Raw genomic sequence first — 14,166 nt, forward strand, 5'->3', positions numbered from 1 at the left:
TTCTCACAGAGTCAAAAAAACAGGGCAATCATTCAACTCTGTGAGAATTTTTTTTTCCATTTTCATTGGTTAGTACAAGACCCAAAACCAACTTGTCTTTGGTCTGAGATCTGAGGTACAAATTGACTTGGGGTAAGTGACTGGTCTCTTGGGCCTGGGAGCAGCCTGAATCTTTTGTGATCTTTGGTGTAAGTGACCATTTATCACTTAGTCCAAACACACAGACGAAAAAGCATTAAGTCAATGCTAAGCAAAAACTTCTATACTGCATCTCCTGTTCCTACTCCCATTGCATATCTCTGGGTTTTGTTCTTTAATGCACCATCACCAACAGATTTCAGAGTAACAGCCATGTTAGTCTGTATTTGCAAAAAGAAAAGGAGTACTTGTGGCACCTTAGAGACTAACCAATTTATTTGAGCATAAGCTTTCGTGAGCTACAGCTCACTTTATCGGATGCATCCAATGAAGTGAGCTGTAGCTCACAAAAGCTTATGCTCAAATAAATTGGTTAGTCTCGAAGGTGCCACAAGTACTCCTTTTCTTATCACCAACAGAGTCGTCAGTTAAAAGCTGTGCTCATTAATCACAGGCAGCTAAGCATCCTGCTTTGACTGGTTCAGTAAAAGAGATCTGCAGCAACTGATAACACAACCTTTTTAATCCTCTGTTTCAATGGAACAAGTCTAACAGAAGTGTTAAGTATTCAGGAAGGTACAGTCAATCTTTTCAGACCTTCACTCTTCTTCTTTCAGTGCCTAAATAAGTTAATTTAGACTTCTTTCAATGCAGAATGCATGATTGGTCCTACATTGCCACTATCTCATTCCTAGCCAATAACAGGTTCTCTGGGTCTTTTAAAAGTTATTTTAATTAGGCATGTAAACACGTTGCAGTCTTTGATGCTCTTTCATTCAGCATCATTAATCCCCAGCATGAAATCAATAGACTTAAAACATTTAATCATGTAGAAATGCAACCTACAAATCCACAAATGACTTTCATTCATCACGTGCATAGACAAATACCCTATAAGTTAGAGGCTATGCCTTCTTTTGCTGCCTTGGGGATCAGGCTAGTCTCTCATAGAAATAAATAAAAGGAGTACTTGTGGCACCTTAGAGACTAACCAATTTATTTGAGCATAAGCTTTCGTGAGCTACAGCTTCCAATGAAGTGAGCTGTAGCTCACGAAAGCTTATGCTCAAATAAATTGGTTAGTCTCTAAGGTGCCACAAGTACTCCTTTTCTTTTTGCGAATACAGACTAACACGGATGTTACTCTGAAACCTGTCATAGAAATAAATAGATCCTCTCTTTGTAGATATCTGTCAATAAGAAAGAATAGTCATTAATGAGGGGGAAACGTGATTGTTTGCTAAGTCATCATATCCCCTGTCCTAGAGTCACGTTGATCTGATGAGACGGTCCCCTACTTATACTAATGTAGATATTTTTTTAAAACTTTTTTTGTGGTAACTAGGTCACAGAGTCTACTACATGTGCAGTAAAGGACAGTATCTTCCTTCCTACAGTGATTTAACCCTTAGCACATCACTAATTATACACATAAAAACAACACATATGGACAACAAGAACCGCTATTTTTGTTTTGTTTTATTAAAAGAGAATTTGCCCCCAGGTCATTCCCGCGAACATGTGAAGTCCAGGGGCAAAGGTGCATTTTGCTGGGAGAATTTTGCCAATGTCTCAACGTGTACTGCAACACAAAGAAGCCTTTAGAGGATTTCCTATGCGTAAGATCCTCCAAACCCATCAGGCTATAGAGAGCAACTAAAAATCTCACCAACAAGGCAGAAACCTATGGCTAGAGTGTAAACACGAAGAGCCATTGATTTCTATCTGTGGGGGATTAAAAGGGATGGAAGACGTAAACAGGGAAGAAGGATAAAAGTAAGAGTAGTTGAATTTGGTCATATTAATCACAATTAAAAGATTAACATGAATAAGGTTTTTTAAAAAGAGCAGTACGAGACAGGCAGTGAGATGAATATCCTATGTCTCCAATGTAGTAAAACCCATTCTCCTACTGTAAGTGACTGAAGAAATGAAAACTTTATAACGAGTATGACTAATCTGTACTTTACTGTAGGTATTTTGAGCCTTAGTGAGCATTCTTGATTGGTTCTTTTGCAGTTATTCCCACTGACAATAAGGTTTATGTGCTGAGCAGCATGGAGGGAAAGGCATAGTTTAGGGAATTACTTCAAATGCCTTGGCTGTCCCTAGCTGCATTAATTTTTCATTGCCTCATTTAGGCTAAAAAAATGAGCTAAGTCTAAACTATGTAATGAGGGCATTCAAAATTGGGCAAAAAGAAGATCAAGCATTTTCTTGTGGAGGCGCTTCAAATTATTATCAGTAGCACCCTGTATTGCTGTTTATTAACATTAGAAGGAACTATTTAAAAACTTTTTTAAAACACATGGTTCAGGCTAACTGAAAAAAAGTATCACTTTTCTACTTGACAGAGGCTGGGGCGGACTCTTGATTCAAAATGACAATTCAGATCCAGACATAGGGTCAGGTTTTCAAAAAGGGGTGCTCTGCCTTGAAGCTGAGCAGCAGGAGCAATCTGAGTCCTTGCACTTCTAACTACCTAACAGCGTGAGTTAGGGGTGCAACAATATATCTCAAAACGCTGAATTTAATTAAAATCTGCTAGCTTATCACAATCACTGCTTTCAGTTAGCTCTGTAAATAGCTGAAACAAAAAAGAAAAGTGGAAGTTTTTGTCTTTGAATAGTCTATGAGTCAAAGCAAATCAAGGTGAAAATAGTGTCCAGCAGGATAATTCAGACCAAGGAAATCATCCAGCTCCACAGCAGTTTGACCCTAGCTTGGCCCCAGAGGCAGCTCTACAGCTGCCAGCTAGAGATCCTGCCAAGAAGCTAGCAGAGGTGCAAGCCAAAAAGCCAGCAACAAACCCACATGCCAGTACAGGAAAGCTATATTCCAGAATTTGGCATCTGGGTCCTGCAGCTGCCAACCACTTCCCATCTGACCAAAGCTGTGCAGTGTGCTCCTAATAGAACAGCAAGAGTGAACTGTACAGGAGCAAAGAAGTACTGTCTGTAGGACACAGAGGATGAAGGAGCATCCTGTACCTACCAACCTCTGAAGTATATAAATAATGCTGCTGTACCACCAATATAATAACCTGGACCGGGAGACATATTTTCAAGGATACAGTGGGAATTGATAAATGTTTTGCTGGAAAAGAAGCAGGAGCAACACTGTGGGTATTCACGTCAATGGGAGTTTTGTTACTGACTTCCCTAGGTACAGAATTTTTGTGTTACTAAATCTGAATAAATCCATCTTTTACATTGAAAGGCCAAATAAATTTGCCTGTTTCAGAGGAACTGCCGTGTTAGTCTGTATTCGCAAAAAGAAAAGGAGTACTTGTGGCACCTTAGAGACTAACCAATTTATTTGAGCATGAGCTTTCGTGAGCTACAGCTCACTTCATCAGATGTATACCGTGGAAACTGCAGCAGACTTTATATACACACAGAGAATATGAAACAATACCTCCTCCCACCCCACTGTCCTGCTGGTAATAGCTTATAAGGAGGTATTGTTTCATATTCTCTGTGTGTATATAAAGTCTGATGCAGTTTCCACGGTATACATCTGATGAAGTGAGCTGTAGCTCACGAAAGCTCATGCTCAAATAAATTGGTTAGTCTCTAAGGTGCCACAAGTACTCCTTTTCTTTAAATTTGCCTGTGTTTGACTGCAGAACCAGTGGATTGATTTGAGCACGAATGGCCCTCAGCAGATTTCCTGAGCATGATAAGCCAGAAAAGCTTCAAGGGGCACACAGAAAATGCTTTTCCTGTGCTCCCTGAGCTATTCTGCATGACTCTCCCTACACAGAGCTCTTCTGCAAACCCACTACAGCACTGTAACCATCCCACCTGTGCTCCTCATAGGAATGAACCCACAATTTATCCCTGTGTTTCAAAATTACAAAGACACAGTACACAGAGGGGAAAAATCTTGACCCCATTGAAATCAGTGGTAAAGATTCTCTTGGCTTGTATGGGGCCAGAATTTTACTGGAAATATTTAGAAATCAGATGCTCTTTAATTAGTCGTCATGAGTTTAGTTCAGGGTTCTGGGCTTCCTCAGTGACAACTGACGATGGTACCACTTAGTCTTAAATGTAAAGAATGCATCTCCCTGAACAATCTTAAAATAAATAATACAGTGACTTTCAGTATTTAAAAGACAATGCCTCAGATATCAAAATACAAAACTTGAGCATCACAGAAAAGAAAGGCTCCATATTTTTAAATGATGGTGATGTTGTTTAAAAAAGAAATTAGATGAGATTTTAAAAAATGCATAAGAGTAAATGCTTAGCTGTCATTGAAACTGAACGGGCATGTAGAGCTCTTGGGAACTTTTAAAAAACTTCATCCGTTGCCCCTAATTTATATTGTGCAACCCCACTATTTTGAAGTGGTTCTACCCTACTGGGCTTCATTAATCCTTATGACTTAAATGAAAGTGCAGAATGAAATGAGAGTCAGGAAATAGAAAATAACTGTGGAATGATTGCCTATAAGAAAACAAGGGAGTACTTTTTAAAAGCCACCTTAGACAGAAGCCACATTAAGCTCCATCTTAAGAGTTAATGCTGGGAAACCCTGAAGTGATACGGCATGATTTCTGTCTCAAGTTACACATCTGTAAAATAATAATAATAATACAAATTACTTAAAAAGGGATGTTTGTTATATTACTTTACAGCTGTACAAAATTTTGTAAGCCCAAAACTTAATAGTAAGAGCAAGAATGTACTTTTATATTAAAAATAATGAATATATTACAATTTTAAACATGATATGATGCAAATATACCAATTTCCCTGAAATTTCATGAAAAAAGCATAATTTCAGTGACATGAAATTGTCCAAAACAAAACAAACTTCTTGAATGAAATTTCATGAAAATAAATTATTTATACAAATAGTTGCATTTAATTTATAATAAAATTCACTGTTTCTGAAGACTGTTGGTATCCTGTTATTTTCCCTAACTGCAATAATCCATAACTCCAGTAAGCAAATTAAACCAACTGTGATGAGTTTTCCTTGCAGTATGTTGAAGATTTAAGTGAACTGTAGGAGTTAACAATTTCATATGATATATTGAGATTATCCCATTATCCCAAATTATACCCTGGGTTACATCTGTGCAACCACACTGATGATTCCCCATTGCTTAAGTAAGGTTGCATAGATGTAACTGAGGGGCACAATTCAGCCCATTATGTTTAAAATATTCAGAAGAGCCTATAAATTATTTCCTATGTTTTCTAGCTGTGTTAGGTTTTATTTGACTCACTAAAATACTGGACTTTATTCTCATCTGACACTAGTGTAAATCAGGAGTAATTCCACTGAGTCAATAGAGTTACAATGGAGAACAACTGGTGTCAGAATAGAATAAGGCGCATTAAGTCTCCAGATGGTCTACCCATGCACTCTAAGGAATCTTACTAAGGTTAACTTGTATGCATTATTGAAGACATAAAGCTAGTATTCATAAACTGTAAATAGCATATTCATAGTGTGTAGATGTTTGAAATCCCCTAACTTTCCTGACTCAGGGATCACATAGTAACACAAAATCTGCATAGACCACCCCCAAAGAAAAGAAAACGAAAAACAGAATAAAGAAGATGAGCTGCTGAGAAAAAAATAAGTGTGGGAGCTATGTTTGAAGTGCTGAGGAAACCCCTGTTTCATGGTCAGCTGCTCAAACATATCTTATTCTGACATTATGTGAAAGTTAAGTGGGACATTTTAGTCTTACGAAAATCCTAGAAAAATGAAAATGCTATTAAGAAGCGTCATAATTTACAAATCAAAGCCCTTCTTTTAGGGTAAAATCGAGAGATTGCCATCCCCACTGGGGATCAAAAGGAGCATGTATCCGAAATGGTAACAGAAATGTTCAAATATACATTCCTTAAGAAACACAACATTTTAGGACAGTAATGGGCTTTCTCTCCAACAAGGAACAATTTCCAAAATTGTGGTTGCTCTTTCAACTGGCTCGAAGAAAGGTATTAGGGTTGGGGTTTTCATATGAGAGCAGATATGCCAGCGATCACTGATCAGGTTCAAATACTTACTTAAAATCAATGAGTTTATATAATTTTTTTCTTCCCAAGCAATTTTAGTGCCTTGAGCTGGCCTGAGAAGGTGAGTTACCATTGCCATTTTGTAAATGTTGGAGAAATGGGAGTTTGAAGTTTCTGTAATATAAATTTCTTTAACTGTATATTAATGGATTAGGAGAATCATTTATCTATTTGACTGTTAATTTATGAATGACAAAATATAATTTCTTTCAAATGTTCTCCCTCTCTTAATTTACTGATGAAACTGAGGTCTAATTATAAATTTGAGGAATGAGATTTTTCTATAACATATTTGTTTACACTAAACATATACTGCTATGATCTAAAATAATCTAGGACATTTCATTGTATATGTTTTAAAATTTGATAAAACAAAGACAAACCAACACAAACAGTTAATCCCCATGAACATGTTATACACAATATCAATGTCATATGCATATTGGACTGCACATATGTAAGTGCTCTTTGTGCAAGCCAGACATTTACTGGAGCTCCCAATGACTTCACAGCATTTGCTGGAATATCCCACATTTTACTTCAGTGGGAATATCTAGGAGCTCAGCACTTGAAAAAGCAGGGTATTTATGTAGAGGCCAATATATGGAATTAGGAACCTAAGTTTAAACACACATTTTTGATCATTTTAGCCTCATTTCCGCCTCCCTCCCCTGAAAAAGGTATGTTGCTCTTTTGTAACAGTTGTTCTATCACTCTATAACCTTGTGAACCTTGGGATCACTGGCAGTGATTAAAACCTACGTTGACAAATTTCAATTGTGGAACCTTGTGTAAAATGACGTTGTTATTAATTTCAAAGAGTTTACTTTGGCTGTACTCTATATCTTATCAAGCATCAGAAGAGCCATGATTGTTTGTTCTATTTTCATATTTTATTTACCAGGAGTTGAAAATACTCAAACTTAACCCTTTCCCAATCCAAAACCTCTGTATCTAATGACTTGGCATAGCCCCACATGCTGTCTCTTACAAGAACCAGCCAAAGAAAGACAGAAAGAAAGCTTAACATGAACTGCCACTAAACTTTGTCAAACACACAGAACATTATATAATACACAATAAAATACTTCATACCTGGAGTTGAAAAAACGAAAAGTGTTAACAGCTGACCTGGCACAGCCCCACATGCTCTCTCTGGAAATTGAACACAGACAATTAGGAATTTTAAGACACCCCAAACATTTCATGGGGCCTAGACAAACTGGAGGAATACCTACTGCAAAGGCAGATGGCTCAGAAATGGAAGGGAATTATAATTTTTCCCAAAACTCACTTAATACTTCTAAAAAGTCAAATGGGAGTTTTGCCATTGACTTAAATGGGAGAAGAGGCCAGCTTTAAGGTCCCAAATCTCAACAACTGATAATTCTTGTTCACTTTGAGTATTTTCTCATTAAACAAGCAATCATCCGCAAAAGAATACAATGTTAATATGAATTTACATGAGGAAACCATTGCAAAAAGAGGGAGAGAAATTGGAAGTGAATTTCCACTTCCAGAATTCTTGCTGCTAAAGTAATATAGTTCTCAATATGCCAAAAAGAAAATCTAGCTGTTAACCCTTTTTTATGAAAACTCTAACTCCAGGGACAATACATCATTTTCTACAATATTATTTGAAATTTAGCACCACTTATATATAATAACTATATAAATTCTTATGCTGTAATTTGTAACGCATGGAATATTTCTTTATACCAGAAGTGGGCAAACTACGGCCCGTGGGACCCTCCTGCCCGGCCCCTGAGCTCCTGGCCCGGGAGGCTTGCTCCCGGGCCCTCCCCTGCTGTTCCCTCTCCCCCTCAGCCTCAGCGGGCCGCACCACGCTCTGGGCGGCCGGGCAGCACAGCTGCAGAGCCGCAGCCTAACCCGGTGCTCTGGGCGGCGCGGCTGTAGCGCTGCCAGCCACCGGTGCTCCAGGCAGCGCGGTCAGGGGGTAGGGGGGTTGGACAGAGGGCAGGAGAATTCGGAAGGGTGGTCAGGGGTTGGGGGTGTGGATTGGGGTCGGGGGGTCAGAGGGCAGGGAACAGGGGGGTTTGATGGGGCCTGGGTCCTGGGGGGACAGTCAGGAATGAGTGGAGGGGTTGGATGGGGCAGCAGGAGGCAGTCAGGGGTGGGAGGTCCAGAGGTTGTCAGGGGACAGAGAGCAGGGGGTGGTGGATGGGGCAGGAGTCCCGGGGGTGGGGGTGGGGGGCTGGCAGGGGACAGGGAAGGGTTGGATGGGGCAGGAGTCCCAGGAAGCCATCAGGGGGCGAGAAGCGGGGGGGGGGGGGGGGGGGGTCGGATAGGACGCAGGGGCCGGGCCACACCTGGCTGTTTGGGAAGATACAGCCACCCCTAACTGGCCCTCCATACAATCTTGGAAACCCGATGTTTGCCTGCCCCTGCTTTACACTAATGAATTCTGATCTATTACATATGCTTGAAAAAGGAGCACTATACAGCTGGCTTTCTGAAACAGTTTCACCACATAAAAAAAAAGAATCTAAGGAAAGCAAAGTCCATGAATAACTCTCTTCAGTCTTGCTACCTGTGGTTCAGACCTCAAATGTTCCATGAAACTTGTCTGAGACCAACACCCAAAGAACTAGCAAAAATTAAGAAAAAAACCTTATTTCTCTAGCACACTAATAATTGAACAAAATTTCATTGGAAGCCTTAGAATGGGCCAGGTTACTGGAGGAGCTCCTTTATACAGTTGTCATTGATAACATTAACATGTCCAGTGGGAGATTTTCAAAAGACACAGAGAGACACCTCCCATTGATTGTCATCATTTTCACCCCACTGATGTCCTTTTAGGCCTTTGAAAATCTCTCTCTTATTTCACACCTTAATATTTCCAAAATTGGAAAAAAAATCCAAAATATAAAAACCTCAAACATTTTTTTTCTGAGATATTGCAACACTCCTTTAAATTATCCTTAATTTGTTTGTCATAAGCACATAAACATTATTTATCTTTGCTATTGCATGTTTCTTTGGTTTTGCCTTAATCAAGTAATAAAGATTTAATAACAAGAAAAAATCTGCTAGAGTGATGAGACAGAAAAGAACGTAATGAATTTTAAGCACAAGTAAAAGTCATTAGTTCCAATGTGCCTGCCATATTGGCTTTATCTTAATGACATCTACCTATTTTCTACCATAAATCCTCTTCTCCAATCCTTTTCTTCTACAGTAAACATCTCCTGATCTTATTAGTTGCTTATCAGGCACAAAGTGATGCATAAGTTTTCTCAGAGTTGAATCAGCATATAATCAAAAGGCATTGGGATAAATACTCCTCTCAGAGGTACTCAAATGGCTTTCATTTGAAATCCATGGAAGCTGCACACAAGCCTCCTACAGCAGAAACTGGATTCTAGTTTGCACTGGCAAAATGAAACCTGGAAGTTATAATACAGAATGACACTCTCAAGCTGCACTCACCTTCCCATCTTATGCTTCACCCTGTTTCACCACTTCGGCCCAGATAACAGAAAAATAACTACTCATTAAAGATAATACAACAACGCAGGCAAAAAACAGGTTTGTGAGAAAGGAAAATATTTGTCATATTGAATTTTACACAAACACAAAAGGCAGTTTTTGCATGCAGCTAAAAACTACTATTTTCTCTCTCAAAAACATTTTTGCTGTGAAAATGGTGAATTTCCACTAGTGACTAAATTCAATTAAAACAAAAAACAACCCCACAATTCTGCACAACATTGTGAAATTTGCCATTTTTATTGGAAAATGCTATCATTCTCTGACAGAAATGACATCATTTTGCCATGAGTTTAAATCTTAGAAATATGAGTATCTACATATGAATATTCACTAAGTGGTACTTTTACCCTGCACCAGCAATTTAAATCAAGGCAGCTGGTACTAAGATACCACCTCCAGCTGCAGATAATGGAAACTCCACAAAGAACCAGCTAACAATGTTCTAGCCACTCAGCTCAATGAATTGGCTAAAAATTCGACCACCATCTTTAATCAAAATGGAGGGATAGGATATTTACTTGCTGTGTAACAGCCACAGAATTATCACTGTGCTGATGGGGTATTTAAATAGCTCAACATTTTGACCAATGTTGACAAAATTTCAAATGTAAATTTCCTTGCCTTTAGTCTTTCCTTGCCTTTAGTCATTTTTTTGCTCTTGCTGAAGTTAAATAGGTGATAGCACTTCAGTTCAAAGAATCCATCTGCTGTATGCATAACACAATAGTGGATTTACTCATAAGTACTATTCATTTTACAAAATGTTTCACAAATTACAAAAGATCTGAGATCACGTTTCTAAGACAATATGGTTTGACTCCTTATGTTTATATCCATGCTCAGAGGTCCAAATTGTGGTCTTAAACTGTAGTATAGGAAATATGATGTTGGCATACAGAGACACTACACAATACGTTGGTGTGCTTATTCTGTATGGAAATTGCATATACATAGAACTTTATAAGCAATGTTACTAAGATTAAAATACATACTGTGGCAAGGGGAATACCACATTCTATTTTGAATAGTAAAGGCTTAGAAAGCCAATGAATATATGTTGTAAACCAGGTAGCAATTGCAGGATATGAAAACTGCTTGGTAAAGAGGACAATCTCTGTCTCAATGAAGTGAACAATTGAGAACAGATAATTTATTTGACAATAGCCTGTTTATTTTTCTGATGCTGGAATGTTCATGAGGAGATTGCGATTTTCTTGAATTTATTCACTTTTCTAATTTTCTCTATGGATTTTGAAACAAAGTTTAACACTATGGATTGATCAGGTACAGTTCGGACTCAGTGGTGAGGCTGCACACAGCCCTGACACAGCACAAGGCCTGGGCCTGCCCCAGAAACACCCTGGGACCCTGCCCCTCTATGCCAGGCGCACCAGGTGTGGGGCAGGCAGGCTCAACCAGGCAGGATACAAATGTGGAGGGGCTTAGTGTGGAGGGATCCAGGTGTGGGGTGAGAGGATTCTGTGTGGGACAATCTGGGTGCAGGCAGCTCAGTCAACGGTCTAGGTGTGGGGGGATCTGGACGCACAGAGGCTCATTGGGGGGGATCCAAGTGCAGGGGCAATGGGTCTCTGCAGGGGCTACCAGATGAAAACGGTTGGGGCTCAGTAGAGGGGTCTCGGTGTGGGTGTCTCAGCGGGGGGGGGTCTGGGTACTAGGGGAGTGGGGCTTTGTGGGGTGGGGATCTGGGTGCAGCTAGTTGGGGGTCAGTGGCATGGAAGGCTGGATGTCAGGGGCTCAGGGTGGTGCAGGGATGTGGGCCTCATCAGGGTGGGGGTTTCACTGCAGGGGGTGATTTTCCTCTCCACTGGCTGCTCCTGGTGCCTGAAAGGATGTACCTGTGCAGCTAGGGAGTGGTGTGTGAGTGCTCTTGCAGCTTCCCTGTCAGAAAGTCATTTTTTTGCAGGGAAGCAAAGAAATCTGCGGGGGACATGAATTCTATGCACACACAATGGCGCTGAATTCCCCCAGGAGTAGCTTTAGCCAAAACTTCAATCTTGACTCACCTATTTGTTCTTACTATAGAGATTCAGGTATTCAGTTTGACTCCAAAATCTTTGACTATTATCACCAGCCACATCTCTACTATTAGTCACTTTCTTAAACACTGCTCTGCTAAAATTCTTATTTCAGTCTTCAGCTCCTTTCATCATGACTATTGTAATTTCCTCCTGTGTGGTTTCTTTAAACACCAACTAGCCATATTTTAATGTGTCCAAAATTCTAATGTTTCACTCCACAGCCACACACCTCATCATCTTCTTGCAGATTCACAACCATATGTATCATCATCAGCCTGAGACAGGGTGACCATATTTCCGTATGCTGAATACGGGACATGAGTAAAATTACTCGTATTCAAGCAAGTTCAACAGCAATCAAGCTGAACTATGCAGTACAAACGTTCAAATTAACATCAAGTTGACTGAGCCCTAGGTTAAATATAAATTCTGTGTAGCTGGATTATTTTTATTTACCTTCTTATGTTTAAGGCTTTAGGGTTCACATGGCGAAGGGTGATACACACACCCCTACTCCCCCCACATACACACACAGGCAGACCTGACACACACCCACACTCACATACACACTGACCAACCCTCCCCTCTCTGCCCTGCCCTCTCTGCCCTCCATGCCTGGCTGGGCCCCTGGGATGGACCTGCCTCTCCTGGTACCTGGCGCCGTGTCCTCCCAAGGCAACACGGGTGGGTGCACGCAGGGTCACATGCCCCTCCCCCCCAATTTCTGCCAAGGAACCTGACTGCAGAGACTTCAGCGAACCAAGCCAGAGAGGTAGCTCAGCAGGGGAGGGTGCCTAGGGGAAGAATCATAGAATATCAGGGTTGGAAGGGACCTCAGGGGTCATCTAGTCCAACCCCCTGCTCAAAGCAGGACCAATCCCCAACTAAATCATCCCCGTGCTCCCTGGGAGCAGGACCCAGGGTGGGGTGGGGTAGGGTGGGAGAAGAGGGTGCTAAGCCCCTACCCCTGGGGCTGCTGTGTACCCTGCAGGTTCAGGGTGTGAACAGTCTGGAAATTGCTCCCCTCCCCCACCATTCCAGAGCTTAGCTGAGGGGCAGAGAGGCTTCCCTGTGCCAGGGCAGTGTAGGGCTTTGGCACATGCCGGGCTTGACTCCTCCTGGCCAGCACCCTGCTCTGGAGGATCTTGGGCTTTCCTGGGGTGCCAGAGGCAGCGGGAGAAGGAAGGAACCTGCCAGCCAGGCTGTTGGTGAGCTGAGCTCTCCCACCAGGGGCTGGCTCTCCGCACAGCGCTGGGAGTGGGACACACCCCGCCAGGGGGAATATGGAGGAGCAGTGCGGCTGAGCGGGGTGGGGTGAAGGGGCTAAGCAGGGAGAGGATAGCAGGAGGGGGAGCACATAAAGGGCTGATGGGTGGGCAGCAGAGGCGACACGTAACTGCCCACTACCTGCCCACACTCACCAGCCACCGCAGCTCGCAGCACACAGCCAGTGCCCGGTGGAAAAAGGATGGGGATTGGGGCCCTGCTGGCCAAGACCCGGCATGCAGCAGGGGCTGCGCTGATGGACCACCGTGGGGAGTGGCTGGCCCCACCCGCTGCATCTTCACCCCACACCAGCCTTGCACACCCATCCCTATTGTCGGCCACTGGACCCCACCCCCCTCACCGCTGGTGGTGCGGGCGGCTGGTGAGCCAGGATTGGCCAGCAGCAGGACCCACCAGTACTGATGGTGGGGAGATAGAAAATATGGGACAATTTGCCCATTTTAAGAAAAAGTCAGGACACCTGTAGGAGGGCTTAAATATGGGACTGTCCCTTTAAAAACGGGAGGTCTGGTCACCCTAGCCTGAGACTCCAGTTGGTAGGAACAGAAGCAGCCAAAGCCTGGATGGTTGCACTGGGGTTGAGCAGGTAAAATGGGGCCCAGCCAAGGCCATACCTCCCCCTAGCATCTTCCCTAGATCCAGTACTGTGGGAGGGGAGACCACCCTCGCTCTGGAGGCATTAAGACCCAGGTGGTCCCCACCTCCCATCACATGGGTTTGGGAGAATACTGCAAAGAGGAACTAGCCAGACCCCAGCCAGTAGAAGGGACCTTTGGTCCTTTGAACATCCAGAGAACTTTCCACAGTTTTGATTGGACTTTCTCTGACTTGTGCTGATTGACTGTTTGCTCGAGCTCTTCAAGTTCCGGCTGCTCTTTCTAACAATTTCTTCACCTCATTTTCACTCCACACCATCCTTCCTTGTGCTGTTCCACTCATCCTCTTCCTTTCAGCTTACTCCTTCCTAGCTACCCCTCCCACAAAACATGTCGTTTGGTGCCATCACACTGTTCACTCTGCTTGTGTGTTGGCTCTCTTTCCCGATTCTGTGTCTGTCTTGTCTATGCTTATCTAAGCTCTTTGGGGCAGGGACTTTCTACTGCTTTGTTCAGGGGTAGAAGACAGGCATTTCTGATTCCAGC

At 42.1% G+C, this 14,166-nt stretch overlaps 1 protein-coding gene across 9 annotated transcripts in view; it reads right to left on the reverse strand.

Moving 5' to 3' along the window:
- KLF12 (KLF transcription factor 12) overlaps nt 1–14,166 on the reverse strand; it is a 370,886-nt gene that overhangs the window by 84,693 nt on the left and 272,027 nt on the right. For 8 of the 9 annotated variants that reach the window (XM_048852274.2, XM_048852249.2, XM_075129024.1 and 5 more), the window contains one exon: nt 7,278–7,337. The exons of the other annotated variant lie outside the window; for it this stretch is intronic. In XM_048852274.2, the coding sequence (XP_048708231.1) occupies nt 7,278–7,337 (60 nt within the window). The remainder of the gene's footprint in view (nt 1–7,277; nt 7,338–14,166) is intronic. 9 annotated transcript variants of the gene reach the window in all.

Source organism: Caretta caretta, chromosome 1 (assembly GCF_965140235.1).
Source record: "Caretta caretta isolate rCarCar2 chromosome 1, rCarCar1.hap1, whole genome shotgun sequence".
Taxonomy (NCBI): Eukaryota; Metazoa; Chordata; order Testudines; family Cheloniidae; genus Caretta; species Caretta caretta.